The sequence below is a fragment of the Myzus persicae genome, unplaced genomic scaffold (genome assembly GCF_001856785.1).
Source record: "Myzus persicae strain clone G006 unplaced genomic scaffold, MPER_G0061.0, whole genome shotgun sequence".
NCBI classification, from domain to species: domain Eukaryota; kingdom Metazoa; phylum Arthropoda; class Insecta; order Hemiptera; family Aphididae; genus Myzus; species Myzus persicae.
The window spans coordinates 4,200-22,879 of NW_019103885.1; the positions used below are offsets into that span (position 1 = coordinate 4,200).

Below are 18,680 nucleotides of genomic sequence, written 5' to 3' on the forward strand. Positions count from 1 at the left end.
TATCTAACCAATTTTACTAAAATTCAACTGAAATAAATGTATGGTACCATTAAATTGTTTTTCCAATCCAAGTAATATCTAGTATTATTACATTGTATTAGCAGGTTGTAAAAAAAGTGAACATTAAAATGCTTAGTAAGTTATTTAAGATAATTAAGCCAAAACCATTCAACGTATATTATATTCGTTTTAATACGATAATAATAGTTTTATAATTAAGTATAAAGTATCATGATTTTTGTATAATAGAGCATTTAATTTATTTTTGTTAATATAACTTCATTATTTTACATAATTTTTCAAATTTTCGACAAAACATTTAAAAACAAACAAATGTCCACAAATGAATTAATACGGTGCGCGGTGTCAAAACATTAAAATATATTTATGCTTGGGAAAAAATTAAAACTCTTTGATATTGATGATGCTACTCTCTGTTTCCGATGCTAATTTCTTCATATACTACTTAAATATTTACCTAAGCATACATAGTTTTAATAAAGGTCAGAGATAGACCTCCATATAGCCCACGGCCTGGTAAACATTAACGGCAACACTAGATCAAGCCATTACAGTCCATGGTGTACACATTTATACAGTTATACAATACATACACTAATCCAAAAAAGTCAATTTAATATATTTTCTATTTGTATTACTTGTTTACTGACAATATAACAGAGCAAAGTAATATGTATTCCTGGTAAACAAAATATGTAGTTACAATATTATATTTGCGTTGGTTATGGAATCGTAAACACGTTTCAAAATCATATATTATTACTCAATATAATAACCCTCTGTGCCAACGGAGTACCTAGGTGAAATTATGAGATAGGTTTGTAGGTAGGTAAGTATAGGTTCTTATTTCTGAATGAGGCAATGGTATAATGATATTATGACTTTTGAATTCTTGGTTTAGGCCAAATTTGAAATTCCTAACCATACACTGTTTAAAACTATAGCATTTTATTACGGTTGATGATATAATCTTATAGTCAACGAGATACTTAAATGAATTAAATATACTTGAAAATACACATTCTTAGATTCTGAGCTGAGCGAGGAAAGTATTGGTTGAACAACGATAGTGAATGATGTTTCAAGGTTTCATACATATATTTATATTTTTTGTTTATATCTATATTGTCTCAATTTTGTACACACACATTGCTTGGATATTTTACATTGTTAGTGATTTCTTGATTATTAATTTAATGTAGTTAGGTTATTGGGAAAAATCAGTGGGAAATCGAGAATATTTGCTCATTTATTTTATAAAAAATTGAATCAAAGTCTACATTGTAGACCGATAACTACCCCAAAATATACTCAAAAATAATGGGGTGGGCAGACCTACTTTAAAGTTAAAAGAAAACTCGCTCTACAGAGGATCTAACAATAACATTTTTTAATCTAAATTTAAGATTTATAAATTTATTAAATATGTATCACCCAAACTGGACAGTTATAAACGTAATAGGTATCTACCTGACTATAACTATAATATACTACAAAGGTTGGGGACGTGGGGAAAATGTGGGGACGCTAAGGTTTGCATATTATAGCTACATTGTTTACTCTTTTGTGATATTTTTCTGTGACTAAAATATAAGATTGTAATAATGTATAGGTTATAATATTATCAAGAGCCAATTTCAGTAAAATTATTTTTGAACCCTTAAGGTATTAAACAGTAAAAGTCAATTTTACCACATTTTGACCCATATGTGAAGCGAAACGGTGTACAATTGAAAATTACAACAAATGATAAAAATAAAATCGAAAAATTCCTTTATTATGCGTATGTATAAAATAGGTATAGTAGGTATAACAAGTCTTAACATTATCTTGCATATAACATTATATTGTTACTTAAACGAAAAATGGTTGTACTAATATAAATTGAAAAAGTATAAATTATGAAAAAAATGTAAACAGAAAATCTCTATCTTCTTCGCCAATACCAGCACATAAACTATGAGCGCAGTTCAGTCAAGTCATGCATTGTGTCCACACATCAATCTATTTTGATTAAAATGCGTTGAAATATAAACAATTTTCGTCATCATCATTTTCAGTGTTTTGACTTTATTGGAAAAACTGTTTTGTCACCTAATCGCGTTGTTACTTAGGCACTTTTAGATGGATTTCAATATAGGTGTTCCAATATTAAAGCAAAAACTCATATAAATGCCTGAGAGATCTTTGTACTATATATCAACTTACACATTAAATGACATAAATGGGTAAGTACATCAATATTTAAGAATCAACCTCACCTATAAGCCGCCTTATATTATGATATAGTACATTGAAGTGAGCATTCACCACAGTCAATAAACTCAAATATATAGGTACTCAATACAACCGGCAATGCTATTGTGTATAAAAAATTAACATCCTGTATGTTCGAAGAGCCATTAACTACAATACTGAGTCAGTTAATAATTACAACTTTTTTGTTTCAACCGAAAATTCAATTTCGTTTTTTCGACGCCGCAAAGACAAGAAAAATAACCACGTTAGCTAGGATAACCTGCATAATATGTATTTACCCATCATTTTGTTTCCTGTAAATCGTGAAGATCCTGTATATCCTGCCATCTGCATTCATTTAAGTGTTAATGCATTAACTTTTTTGGATTTAAAATGTTTTGGGAAAGTTAAGTATTCAAATATATAACTATATTATGTACAAATAAGTTACTTATTAACATAATTAAGTGTTGCAGACGTTTTATATAACTTTTACATATTATGCAGACTGGTAGAATATTACGCATCAATACTTTTTGGCAGTTGGCCATTTCTAGCCCAAAAATCCCGAGGTTGTAGCTCCTACATTTTAAAAAACTGAGCGAGCGAAGAGTGTATTGATTTTACAATAATCTATTTTATGTTTTTGTCAGTCATCGCCTTCTGAAGAGGTAAAAATGTTGTAATATTCACTCAGATGGTATCTAGTAGCAAATTAGACCTGGTTGGTATTTATAATGGCTTTAAATTTAAAAAATCTCATTACTTTTCTAAAAAACCAAAAATCTAAAGTAAGAGATAAATGGGATTCCAAACCAACTTCAACAATATTTTATTTTTTTTTGTGATTGAAAAATTAATAATTGTAAAGAATTGAATATTTCACACGATATTATGTACTGAATTAGTTCCCACTCCTCCCCCCTTTTTCGGATCAAGAAGCTTATTTAAATTTTTGAATTGACTTACCTTGAAATTTCAATGTATACTTATTAGTTATTACTATTCTTTATATACTCCAAAGTATCTCTTTACCTGATATGTGCTCCTCGCGAGTTTGTAAATAATCTTATGTACTTTTAGAGTGAATTTGTCGACGAATATTGTAAGTATTTTTACGTATATCATTGCATGTTTATATATTATTTTGAATTCGACTAAATCAATTTTATTTATTGTAACTCTAAAACGAATAGCAGTAGGAACTTAAAATTTTCACCGATTGTTTATTTTATCATTTTTTATTCTCCATAATTTGATGTATGTATTTTAATTCTTTTTGAGCTATCTATAGGCTTAAGAATTCAATTTGTATTAGTTTTTTTTAAATTATTCTCGATGAAAAAAAGTTTTGGCTACGAGGTAACATCTATAATTTTATAAAATCATATTCATCGAGTAGGACACAATTAGTTAAAATGAACAATTCTTATAGTAATCTACTACTAAAAATTACACAGTATGGTGTTCTTTAGGAAATAGTTATTGTTGGACCTATATTATTTATTATACATAATATATTAGAGGTTTATTAAAATTTTCAGTAAATTCAAAAGTATTAGTTACGCCGATGACAATGCTGTATTATTATCCAATAAATTATAAAAGTATAGATCCTTTGTATGAAACCTTTAATATTATTATGAAAAGAATGGTTTGACAACAACTTATTTGGGTTAAATATTAATAAGTCAAAATATATTTATTTTAATATGACTCAACATTTTTTATTCACGTCACAAACTATGTTTTCATTCTTCACACTATATGGGTATTTTTGAAAATTGTATAATTTTTGAACTTAGTAAGCATTATTAAATATTTAAGCTTAACAATTGATAGTAATTAAGATGGAATGATCTAATTAATAATTTAACTAAGGCTGTGCAACATTTCTTTGTATGTATTTAATGAAATGAGATTTATTCGTATACTATATTTGTTTTATTAAATTGCTTATTTTCTATACAATTTGCATTTGGGGACAGGCATATGATTCACCTATCGATCGTCTTAAGGTTAGCTTAAATAGATTAATTACATTGTCATTCCTTAAGCCTGTGTATTAAAGCAATAACTTAGCATATTTTGAATTTACTGTATCGTCCATAAATAAATTATATTTTATTATCACTCTACTTAGTTTATTCAAATTTAGACATAACATCGCCAAGGTAAATCACTCACCTATACTACATGCTATAAAGAAAATGTTAATGTTATATTTATCTAACAATTTAAAAAGCAAATTGGATTCAAATTTTGTGTATCTATTGCAATTCAAATATGTAGACACTCAAAATTTATATCCATGATTATTTTAGTTTGAATATGTCTAAGTCATTTATAAAAAAAAGTTGACTTTTTTGAAATTCAAGTATTGCACATTTATTCACTTGATTAAAAAAAATATTTTTCTTGTATTTTATTTTTTAGTGTAAACTTTAAATTGATTTATGTACAGTTGGTTAAAACTTTGACTGTAATGAACTCAAACAAGCATTATGCTTAAAGAGGAGTTTGCATATTTTACTGTAATTTATTACATTTATTATCATTAATAATGAATAATGATGTATGTGTTTTGATTTCCTTTAATTTGTACTTTACTTTTATATAATAGTTGAGCTGTATTAGTTGTCACTTAAAGCTATCAATGAAAAAACAAAATAATAATTATGTATATTGACTGTTTTCGCAAAAAATAAAATATATTATTATTATTGCTTTTATTATTATTATTATTAATTAAAAATGTATAAAATGTTCATTTTTATAGGTTAGGATTAAAAATTTAAAACAATGTTTTCGAAAGTATTTCATACTGTAACCAACAAATATTAACAATCATAGGTTTTTTAGATATTTCAATTTCAAATTTAGACGAAATTAGATGTTTAAACGGAGAATAATGACTTCAAATATTTTTTTGTAATTTAAAAATATTATTATATTATTATAAGTTATAATAAATTTGACTATGAGTCCTATAGGACTAGCATATATGTTTATTATTTAGAATTGTTTTTCATATATAATGATTTTATATTTTATTTTTTTTTTTCGTTGGGGGACGCTGCGGCAACATAGACCATTGGGTGTGGGCTGGTACGGTAGGGATTTTTTTGCATATTTTTGGTAGGTTAGTATGTTGGTAGGGTTGAAACATGTGTTTGTGTATGTGTGGCAAGGATATTATGTTGCTAAGAATCCGGGCGGTCACCCATCCGGGAGCTAGCAACGCCGGTCTGTACGTACACTTAGAGCGTTTCCGAAGATTGAGCGTTGGGCCTCACCAAGCCACTCATTTAATTGATTTTATATTATTGAATTCAAATTTAACATATCCATTACAGTATCATCACATATCCACTTCATGGTGAGATAGTTGTGATTAGTGGACTAGTTAACTAGTCCACTAGTAGATCACGACACCGTTACGCTTTAAACGTCTGCCAGGGTCGCCCGAGATTGTTCAGGAGGAAAGGTTTTGGATGAGAGGGTTTCGGTGATTTGCAAGTTTGAAGTGGAAACGTTTGTATTGAGTCTTGGCGATGTTTTTTATTGATGGAATGAGGAGGTCCCTCCTCATGTGAGGATGTGCCTCACATGACACTCAATGTACACCAAAGCAGTGCCCACTGCCCGCCTTTTTTTAGTTATTTTTAATAAATAACAATAAATTATTTTTGCTGGATCAAAAAGCTTGAAAATTGAACATAAGGTTCCTCATAGTAGTTAAAAAATATTAAAGATACATATGTACAATTTTTTTATAAGCATTTAAAATTCGAATTTTGACAAAATTCATAAAAATTTGCAAATTTCACTCACGTAAAAAAAAATTAAAAATGTTTATTTTCAATAGCTACGGATCGAAAATTTAAAGGAAGGTTCATTGTAAGTAATTTAAAAAAAAAATCTAAAAATCTAAAAAATATAGGTATACTTAAACATTTTTTTATATCAACATTTTAATTTAAAATTTGGACGAAATTACATGATTACAACATAAAGAATAACGATTTTAGTTATTATGTGTTGTAGTTTAAAAATATTATTCGTGATTACTTGAAACTTTTAGTTTTAAGTATTATTATATTATTTTATACATTCAATGTCATTTTCAAATGAAATGTTATCCTAAAAAATTAATTCAACCTACTTTATTACAAATAGAATTGTGATTTAATTTCTTTGTTTTTGGACAATATACATTATTGTGACCCACGCAATTATAGATATTATACCATAATACTAAATACTGTTTAAAATGTAGTTTTTTGTTGTTATTATAATTATCAGCAATGTTCGAACTGTGAGAAGTGGGGGGGGGGGGGCTAGTGTGGAGTTCCTCTTCTTCTTAAAAAAAAAATGTACCTATGCGTATCAATTCTAATTGAAGGAGACTGTGCAAAAACAAGGCAAATCATTTTTCATCAAAAATCCTGTTTAGATAATAATTGATGAAGAAATTACGATTTTATCTTTGCAAGAACGACGCAGATCCAACAACCTGTATAGGGAATCTAACGTACTTGAAGCTGTCTGGTTTTTTTATTATCTAGTTTTTCACCAGATATCAAGATCCGAAATAATATTATAAAACACAAATAGGTCCAAAAATTAAAATTAAAATTGTTAATTTTTATTTTTTAAAAATTTTTGAAAAATGAAATTGTCTGGTTTTTGTCTGGCTCCTTCAAATATATATCGTAATTACCATTTAATAATACGTTTAAATATTCAGGTGAGCACTTTTTTCTTAACAATTTTTTAATCCAATTTTTTTCCCAACTCAAACACTAGTTATTCGTTATTTTATTTTGCATAACTAACGATAAAATAAAAATAAATTATTACTGCACCCGAACGGAATTTGTCGAGAACAGTGACAAGTGACAACTCAATAACAACAATAACTCATGGTTCATACAGCAATGTTAAAATGCCAAAATAATTTTAAAACAAGAATATATATATATTGATTAATACTTTTTATTTCCTGTAGGTGGAATAGAAATAAGTCATGAGAATGTCACTTTACAATATTCAATTTCATACATGGTATTTAAAAGTTTAGGTAGTTTATTTTTCTGAAAATGAAAAAATATATACGATGTATTATAATATATTTATAGTTATATTATCGTAATTGAAAACTGATCAGCTTAAAAAAAACCCGTTTTAAACATCCTGAATATAAAAAAAAAAATTATTTTCAGTCATTTCAACGTTTCAAGGAAACAATTTTTATTAGAAAAAATTATAAGCATAGAAATTTCAATTTACGTAAAAAAATGTGGCCATTAAATAAGTTCTTACATCGTGTTAGTATGGCGTTCAAAGCATTTTTTTTAAATTTAAGATTTGGATACAGAATATATAATATGTAATAAAATAGAAAAAAATAGAGAAGGTAAGGGGTTAGGGAGGTGTTAGGCTTGAAATATAAATAAAAGAAAGATTTATTTCCGGAACTACCTTAGTGCTGTATTAGGTATTAATAATAAAAGCTATTTGTGATTCATACGGTGATTTCTATTTTACTAATCCATAATATTTGATCATAATACATGGGTACTGGAAATATTCGTCTCGTCATTTATTAATATTATAAAGGATATTATTTATATATTACAAATAATACACGAATGACGAATACATTATACATTTATACATCTATAAAAAATTGTTAATATAAAACGCTTACAGAACTGTGTATATTTATATTTTAATAATATTTATTGACTGGTAATATGCACTCGTCTCGCTTCTTTCGTATTTTCGGCACAGGATAGTCCTGTGTATAATTTATTATTGTAAATTCAAAAACTGCAGAGGTAGGTAATTCATTGCGTTTTAAAATAAATTCTCGAAAGAGGTTCAGCGACGTTCACGTGAATACGTTTTGTGATGGTTGGGAGGGCGAGGAAAAAATGTAACCTGTATGTATGCGACATAGTAGTTTCAAGGTATTTATATTATTACCAAAGAAAGAAAAAGGGTCATTACAGTGAACGAAAAAGTAATTTTAAGTGAGGCTCAAGTCCACCAATTCCACTAGGTATCAAATATTATACAAGTTTAAAACCACTACAACTGAAGTGGTAGCTCTGTCATGACATTGTGGCAGCAACATGAGGACTATTATGTATAGTCTCATTACACTGTTTATTTGGTCTCAAAACACTATCGTTTTCAACTAACATCATGAACCCGGTTTAACAAGACGATATGGTGAGATCTGTGACTAGATTTAATGACCATAATATCTTGTGTGATATACAATAATTATTAAATAATATAGAGTAGGTAGGTATAGTTGTACTGTATACAAATATAAAAGTGCATATACTTCCGCTACGCGTGTGTTTACACTGCAAGGCTAGGATTTATATGCATATTGATATGTTTTTTTTTGCAACTTCTGAAATGCTTTTATCAGTAACTTCCAAGATTCAGCTCATATGTGGAGGCAAATGGCTGGTGATGTTTGTTTTTCCATCATATTTTTACATTATATCTATTGAATAAAGTGCATATTAATGCATATTATTGCAATATTTCAACTACAAAAACATGGACATTTCATGTTTTATGGTATATTATATTTTGTTACAAACATTTTATCGCTATACAAAAATATCCAACAAATCAAAAAAATGGGAAAGAAAAATATTTAGGACTATAATCTGTGTTTATAAATTAATATTTTAAATTGCAATAATCTGAAAATGTCCAAAATCTAACTCCTGGGGAAGTAACAACATTTAGTTGCCCGAAAATTACGTCGTATGTCAAATGATGATAATTGATTTATGTAATATGCATTAAATTATAGCGTTTACAATTTGTAAACAATATTTTTGTAGATTTTAGAACTTAAAAAAAAAATTTGTTTATATTACAAGTGTTTATTTAATTATATTTTTTTGGTATATATTGGCATATTTTTGCATATTTTTAATAAACGTAAATAATGCAGATTTCATCATTTTTTTTTCTATTTAAATCTTAATCCTAATTAAATACAATATCACCAGTATGTGAAATACGTTCTACCTATGATGAAATAACAAATCTTTTTTATGAATATGAACAGTAATATTACTGCTATTAATTTTTTTTAAATACATAACATTATTCCACGTGTAACTGAATCTCTTCCTTTTCGGAATTTAACATTTCCATATTTTTTTTGTATATATTTGAATTTGTTTGATAATTTGCAGTTCGTATTTTATTTGTGTCCGTAAAAGTTATTCAATTTTTTTGTATCACGAGGGGATGGGTGCAGAAATGTTTTCCGGGCACCACTGTTGTACATGTCCTTGAAAAGGTCGGTAAACTATGAGTGAATGTTTTCAAAAATGTATTGTAAATTGTATATTGTGTACTCAAACTTGTAGTTTGATGTCTTTGTCCTCGAGTACACATCTTAAGTTGATGTTGTTGATCACATACCTATTTGATTTTAATTCAAATTGTCATAGGTTTTTGTAACTTTCTTGCAAAACTATTGGAAAGTTCTTAAAATAGTTTAATTAAGGCACTGGTTCAAGTTTGGAGCATTCTGTGTTCAAAACTCATTTTTACTTAATTTTGTTTTCACACTCTAAATTAAATAATAAATTTAGCACCACATATCCACATAAATAGTTACAAAGAAATCTACTTTGCAATTTGGCACTCCTTTACAACAATTTGATTTGTAGTAGGTATATCTAATTAAATAAATTATATTTTTGAAATTTATAGGATTTAACAAAGAAAATTTAAAAAATTTAGAATCCGTATTTTTGTCGAAGTTCTTCCAATGAGAAGATTTATGCATTTTTTCTCTCTATTCTTATCACATTGGCTTAATGTTCATTCCACGAATAGATTGTGTATTAAAAGAAAATATTTGTATGCATAATATTCATTCACAGTTAAAACACTTTTATTTTTTAAATTATTCTTACAGCATCAACTGCGTAGTTATTAGCCGAGGTACATTGTTAACATTATAATTACATTGTATATTTATACACTGCACTGTAGATGCTGAGAATCGTATTCCGAAAACAACGATCTATAATTTGATTTTAATTTAACACATCTGTTACAGCAGAGTGATTTTTTTCATTTTGAACTTAATGATTTTTATAATTTGTTTGATATTCTTTTCTTAAAATTATATTGACAGCCAATCATTATAGGTACTTATTTAAATAAATTTGTTTTTTGTATGAGGTATTTTTCATCCAAAAACAAATTTGAAGTGTATTTAGGGACTAAAATTACGAATTAGGATTTTGTAATATAATTCAAAACAACACATAAGTAACATTTAAGTCTATTGTTTGCATAATTGTCTGCATAATTGTAGAGCTATCATAGAATTCCTACTAGCAACTAATAATAATAAAAAAGAAGTTCATCTTTTTCAGTATTTGTCTCAATTATACAAACTAGAAAATTATAATTATAAATATATAGGTTAATATTTCATTTTATTTATTTTATTATATTTTCCAAAAATAATTTTTATTTATTTATACAAATTATTAATATGTATATAAGTATATTATTTTTAAAATGAAGAAAGAAAGAAAAATATATTGTTTATTTTCCATAAATTAATCTAAGTAGGCACTTTTAACAATACTAATTATAATAGGTACTTAAGTTTTAATTTAGTAAATTGAGATATAAAAATAATTATGAAAAATTGATAAGCGATAATAAGACACCCGCCAACCACTGTGTATCATAATGGTCGGTTTTGCATTTGTGATCTCGAAAAAAAATCCAAATTCATACTTAACATTACCTTGACCGAGTAAGCCAGTTGTACAGAATGTGAGGATTAGGAAGTCGTTCCACGGCCAACGATCTCCAATAGGAACATTTGGCGCTGAACTCAAGGACAAAAATAAATAATATGAGGACGAGCACGACAGAATTGTTTTCAGACGTTACTCGTAGTCCAAAGTATGCACAAGTGCTCAGTCCTTTACGGCTGTGTAGTGTGATATCTTTTTTTTCAAATCATAAGTAAATCGTAGTTGAGTTTTTTTATATAATAATTTTTTACTCAAATTTCGTTTACTTAAAATTTTTAGTGAATCGTTTTAGAACCATTTATTAACATATTGTTAGAGTTGGATGAAAACGTGAAATCACTTAATTATCGTAATATTTAAAATAATCCCAAAGTTTTTTATACCCATACAGAAAAATGGCTTTAGATCTACATCGAAAAAATGAATTCAAGAAATCCAAAAAATCTTATGACGAAATTATAAAGGACATTGTGTCCGACGATTTTCCGTTGAATCCGTTGGAATTGGTAGGTGAACTGAGTTTTGATGATCCTGCTACCTTAAAAGAAACTGACAAGCTGCCAAGATCAGATGTGCAGGAGTTCTACAGAGATGCCTCTATTTTCATCACTGGTGGCACTGGATTTATGGGAAAGATGTTGATCGAAAAACTCAGTAGATCCTGCCCACATCTCAAGCATATCTACTTGTTGATTAGGAATAAGAAGGGCAAGGATGTTAATGAACGTATTGATGCCATATTTGAAGATAGGGTAAGACCATTTTGTTACTAACGTTTTTAATTAAAAATATCTTTTTGATCTAACTGAGCATTTATAGAAGTTTATTTTTCATTTTTTTAAATTATAAAACGCCAAATATTTAAACACAATAATATACGAATGTCAAAAGTCACTAAATAATTCTAATTATATCTATATTTAAAAATGTTTAAATGTCGTTGTCAACAATTAGATTAATTAATAATAATATTACTATTACAAATAATTATACTGGGTAGATGTTAAAAATAATTAATTCGAAATTGGATACCTTAAAAATATATTTTGCTTTTCTTCTAAATATTTTAAACAAATATAATTATATTATATTATATTATCTTAGTGTTCTAATTTATAATAATTTAACGAACTTTTTAAACTTAAAACTCATGCTTAATAATTTACCATGTATCACTTAAAATAAAACATTAAACGATCATCGGAAATAAATTGTCGAAACATCTATTGCATTTTAATCACCATGGGTACATATTAATTATTTTAGTAAGTGTTTTATTGAATAACTAGCATGTAGTGTTTGATATTAATAATCAGTCTAATTTGCATACGCAAATGTAGTTATGTCTACTTCATTAAGAGAAACGGTTAATGAATTTATAACAAATATTTTTTGACAAGTTACAAAAAAAAAAAATTAAATTAGCATTAATTTGTTATAGCATTGTTTTTAAATAAGAAATTGTATCTCATCAAATGGAATTAGGTACTTAATTATGTTAGACTGAATTAAAAAAATCATTTTTATTTTTTACAAATGCATTTTATACACATTCGTTTTCAAGTTTATTTTGTTGAAAAAGTGTATTTTCAACATGTGTACAGTTTAAGTGTTTAAATATAAGTTTAAGGGAATTAAAGATATTACTTTTAAATAGGTATAGTACTAATGTCATTTAAAAATCGAACAATTTACACTATTTAGGATATTAAACATTTATTCGAACTAGTTTTTGTTGAAACATAAAATTGTTCTTTCCGTCAATAACAGTGACAGACTTGTTTTATTTTACTACCTTCCTCAATAATTCTGATAATAAAGAACTTATGGAATCAAATTAAAATTAGGTGCTTTATTTCAAGGCTGACTTCTTAACGTCTTTGTGATGTCTTTGTTGGTTAGTAAAAACCAACTTTATTTGTGCTAAAACACACACATTTTTTGTTAGGTATCAAATGTTGTGCTATTTAGTGTCTATTGTGAAAAATAGCAATTATAGACAATTCATATCCTATATAAATTTTCGGAGAATTTTAAATTGTTATTTTGAAAAAATCAAACAACATTTCAAAATGGCTAAGAACTATTTAAACATTTCATTTTTTTTCGAAATACACAGACACACTCTATAATATTAACATACCATAATATTATTTATGGATACATCAGTTGTAATAAAATACGTGACTCAAAGAAGTGAGTACTTACAATGCATATAGATTTTTTTCTAAATGGGGTCACTGATACTTCGTTATTATTGGGCACACACATATATGTCACGGTGGTTTGCACTTTTAATTTTATCTTTTCATGTAGAAACAACAAAATTAATGATTAATAATTCATCGGATGACCCTTATTGTTTCGTTAATATATTATATTAAATATTATAAAATATATTATTGCACTTTAATGATTACAAGAAATGTCATCACAACATGTTACATACTATTATTATAAAGAATCACTTTGAGCAGTGCAAAGTGTATTCATATAATACTATTATTAATAGACACTTAATAAATTGTTTCGTTTTTTATTTTACATATGAAAACAAATTCTAGTAGCCCGTGTCGTGTGTTATATTTTAAAGCAGTATTATTTTTCATTATATTTTAGTTGTTTATGCGATTGAAGCACGAGAGGCCAAAGTTCTATCACAAGATTTCTGCGATCGCCGGCGATGCATCTTTGCCAGGATTAGGCATATCTCCTCGTGATAGACAAACATTGGCTGATAATGTGAATATTGTATTCCATGCGGCAGCCACAATCAGGTTCGACGAACACATACGCACCGCAATCAACATCAATGTCCTCGGTACAAGGGAAATCATCAACCTGGCTAAAGAAATGACTAATCTTAAGGTAACAATAATGTTTACACCCGTCACATAGTAATTAAAAACTTACTAGACTATTATTATTTATGCGCTCAAAGGGGTCAATATCATTAAAATACAATGGTATTATCAGTTTGAGTAACGTAATGATAAAATAAAAAAACTAAAGCAAAAAATATTTTACAATGACGCGGCCGTTACGTGTTATTGGAACGTGCAGGTGACGCACAGATCGGTTTTGGCTGTTGATATCCTCGGCACATGATTTATTCATTTTTTCGCCATGTATTTAGTTATTTTGTATGTTTTACTAATCTTACAATTTTGGATACCTTCAAATGCCAATTTTCATATCGTGCAATTTTACATCATATAATTAATATTAAATGTCAGTATAGATCGCTGCCGTGTTCAAACGATTGCGTTTAACGATAACTGCAAACGACGATAAGTGAACAAGTTGTTTATAATTAAATAGCTCATAAAAAATATGTACATTGTAGTGAGAACGTATATCCGAGTAGGTGTCAGCCGGGATACAATAATTTTTTATTTGGGAAAAAAATGTTATTATATAGGGGGGGGGGACTCCCAAAATACCCGTATCCGTGGATGAATTAGTATAAGACATAATATAATATTATAATTTACGAACAATTTATTTCGAGCCTCCAAGGTACTCAACCTCGTAAACGAGCTCAAGTCTTAAAAATACCCTCAATACACCCAAAACTACTTTCCTGCAACTACGTAGCTATGACGATTATATAACTAATTGAAAAACATTTCAGTAGACTCTATTTATATGTACCATAATACAATATAATATATATTGTACCATATTATATGAAATCTGCAGCACACCCAAAATAATTAAGTACATATTTTGATTGTATCTAATGTAACGAGTTTTTACCGTACTAGGGTATTTACGTTAAAATTAAGTATTAAATAATTAATCAGAAAATACATTATCGATTATGATATTCCTTTTTATACTTAAACTCACGTGCATGCAAAAAAATGTAACTTGTTCTTATGGTCAACTTCAAAATCTAGTTCTACAGTCGTGTTTTGCATCGAAGGCCGTGGTGTGGCACTGAATAGCAAGTTGTACTATATCGTAGGCAGTTTTTACCTCTCGGAAAAATATGATACATGAGTGAGACTGGTTTTAGTTCCTGCTCTATGAATTTACGATACTGGAATTTTATTTAAACTGGTAATGTTTATCAAGACCTGTACCAGGTACCTGTTGTGCAACCTAGCTATTGACTTCTGTGTATATTTATTGAAAAAAAAAGCAAATCGAGACAACGACACTTGTCAAAAATATTATATGGTTGTACGTGGGTATAAATATCATAACAACAAAGAGTGAAAAAGTGTGTATTAATATTTTAAAATTTAAATGTGCAAATACATTATTGTAGTTTGATAAATAACATGTTCATTGAATCTGATTATTGTTTTGTCTACATTTATTCTGTTCATGCTTCGAGATCTCAATTTAACCTAACCTTACTAGGTACCTATGCGGTTATTACCTATGCGTCTCTATTTTCTCGAATATTTATTTTGTACACATTAAAAAAAAATATATTTTCAAAATCCACTATTATTCCATACAGGTACCTATTTACCTGTAAACGATTTCAGAACATGAAGTATAGCAATATTCTAATATATATTTTAAAAACAAGGTATAATATTGTAATTTACTGATATATGTGTAATGTATTTATCCCAATAGTATAACGTTTTAACTGTTAAACTATTTATTTTAACGTATATTAAAATATACAATCAATCTAATTGTTGTGAATGTAATAAATGTGTTTGTAGGCTTGTATGTACGTGTCGACTGCATATGCTAATTGTGTACATAGTAAAATCGAAGAAAAGTTTTACGATGCGCCGTATAATTACAATGGAGTGATATCCTTGGTAACTTCGGCCAACGACGATAAAAAGTTAGAAGATATCACACCCAGGCAAGTGAAATATTATTTCTATACAATATTAAATCGTTCAACATGAATCCATTTTAACAAAAATGTCTACGCTTTTAGCTTAACCGCTGGTTGGCCAAACACGTACACGTTCACGAAAGCTTTGGCCGAGGATTTGGCCAAACACGAGGCTGTCGGGCTACCACTCGGCATTTTCAGGCCATCAGTCGGTTAGTAGTGTATAATTAGTACCAAGTTGATCTTTTTTTTTTTCACAATTTTGTACTTTAAACATTATTACTCATTATTGCAGTTATTTCGACATATAATGAACCTGTTCGTGGTTGGATCGATAACGTTTATGGTCCCATTGGTATGATTGTGGGAGTCGGTGCCGGAGTGCTTCACACACATCACTGTGATGTTACCAAGGTCGTCGACTTAGTTCCAGTAGACTTGGTTGTTAATGCATTGATATGCTCGGCTTATAAAGTCAGCAAAACTACACCAACAATGTAAGTTCCCAATAAATATCATACTCTGAAGGATGCTGTTAGAATTTAGCATTGACTGACAACCAAACCTTAACTAGTTATAATCTTTATTTACTTCTATAGTATTAAATATTTTATTTATTATACTTGTGAAAAAAATTGAAATCGTCTACAACCAAAACCCGTTAAAAAATTATTTTCCTAGTAGCCATAAAGCATTACATAAAAAAAGATTTTTCTGTTAGAGCTGTAGACATTTGCAATAAAATGCAATGAAAATAATAGGATTGTAAACCGATTGAGTTTCGAGCTTTTTGAAAATCTATGATTTTTTTATTTATGTGAGAAGGCCAAATAAATATTTATATTATTTTGTGAATTAAATCTGTTTGTTTATTAATATATTTGTTTCGATTTTATTTGTTTTTTTTTTTTAGTGAATCAAAACCACCTATTTTTAATTATGTCAGTTCTAAACAGAATCCAATTAGCTTAGAAAATTTCTTCGACGTCATCAAGAAATACGGACTTCCTAACTGGCCTACCATCAATGCTGTTTGGTACTACTCATTTGTGCCCACTAATAATCCATATCTTTACTCCTTATTGTTCTTATTATTTCACACGATACCCGGGTACTTTTTGGACTTTTTATGCCAGATAACCGGCAGGAAGCCAATGTAAGTATAAAGCCAAAATCGTTTATTTAAAATATTCATAATACCTATTTTATTGACTTTAATGTGTCTATTACTATCTGCAGGCTTTCTAACATCTATAGAAAAATGAAAAAAGCCAACACTGCTCTAGCGTTCTTTGCAAATAATCAATGGGAATTCAATGACAATAACACCAGTACACTGTGGAAGGACATGTCCGAATCTGATAAAAAGATATTCTTCTTCGACATAAAAGAAATGTCTTGGGATTACTACGCTCGAGCTTGTGCAATCGGTCTGCGGTTGTATTTGGTGAAAGATGACATACATACAATCAAAAATGCAAGAATCAAATGGGAAAAGTAAGTTGATTCATATAAGTATTGTGATTCTAATTATAAATTATTGCGTTAGTCAAATACTAAACCATATACCTATAATATTTTGTATAAGTACGTTTATTTTAAATGACGTGCCTAATGATTTTTACTAAAGTTAATTCCTAATTAAATCAAACCGTAAAAATAATTAAGCCTTTAATATGTCATATCTACCTACAATTTTGTTTTTGACCGATTGGCTATAAATACCGCGTGACTTATGAAAGAAATATCAATTCACTAGAACTTTAAGTGAGGTTATCAATTTTTGTTTATTCCTATTCTTATATTTAAGTACATATTGTCTTCGTACTAAATCGTTGGTCATTAGTAAAATATTATAATAGAAAAAACACTTATATTTTATCTACGACATTAGTATACCATAAAATAGGAAATATTTATCAGAACTTGCATTGAAATGCCAATAACTTAGTATAACCTTTCACACAGTTAATTTATATAAAATAATATATCCATCAACAAAATATGTTTACTAAAAATATATTTATTAGTTATATTTTTAATACAATACCAATAAATGTTTTGTATTTTGTTTTTAGATTACGTAAAGCACACTTATTATTAAAAACCATTTTGGCAATAGTATTGATACGGATCTGCTGGTTCATCGTCAACATGTGCTTTAACTAGATGTGTGTACTTTATTTAAGTTAACATGTGTTTTATATTAATTTCGTTTTTAAGAAATATTTAATTATTTATGATTTGTGATAGATTGTTGCACAAATCAAACGTACATAATATGGTAAAGCTTTGGGATTAATTTGTAAATCAATATTTTGTTTACGTTAATTTTAGTTGGTAGATGTACTATCCAAGACTGAACAAATTATGTATCAACATATTGTATATTCGTGCTAGTTCAATATGTTTATTTAAAGTATGAAATAAAAAAGAAGAAACTATTATGATAATTTTTACTTGATTTGATTTTTGTATTTAGAATATTAATAGTTGTACATCTATTCATAAACGTATACAAAAACGTAAACAACGGAAAAATGCAACAAGTAGGTAACTGTGAAATAATTTGTCCATACGAATCATAGTAACCTCGAACCACCTTGATCAGGGGTGTTGCAGAACACTATTTATGATGTACCTACACCAGTTGCAAAATTCTATTGGTGAACAAGTTCACCATGCTTAAAAAAACACTCCTAGACTATTAAGGTCGCAGACACTCGATTTTATAAAAAAAAGAATTGTGTTCAGAAGTTGCATTATATAATAAGTTG

At 27.9% G+C, this 18,680-nt stretch overlaps 1 protein-coding gene across 1 annotated transcript; it reads left to right on the plus strand.

The window, feature by feature from the left end:
* Positions 1 to 11,205: 11,205 nt before the first annotated feature.
* On the plus strand, positions 11,206 to 18,356 carry LOC111035884 (fatty acyl-CoA reductase wat-like). Its single transcript, XM_022317701.1, has 8 exons — positions 11,206 to 11,842; positions 13,710 to 13,958; positions 15,779 to 15,927; positions 16,006 to 16,115; positions 16,199 to 16,400; positions 16,817 to 17,059; positions 17,143 to 17,400; positions 17,982 to 18,356. Exons 1-8 carry the CDS (start codon positions 11,486 to 11,488, stop codon positions 18,070 to 18,072), a joined length of 1,659 nt encoding a protein of 552 aa, XP_022173393.1. The 5' UTR covers positions 11,206 to 11,485; the 3' UTR covers positions 18,073 to 18,356.
* Positions 18,357 to 18,680: the final 324 nt, after the last annotated feature.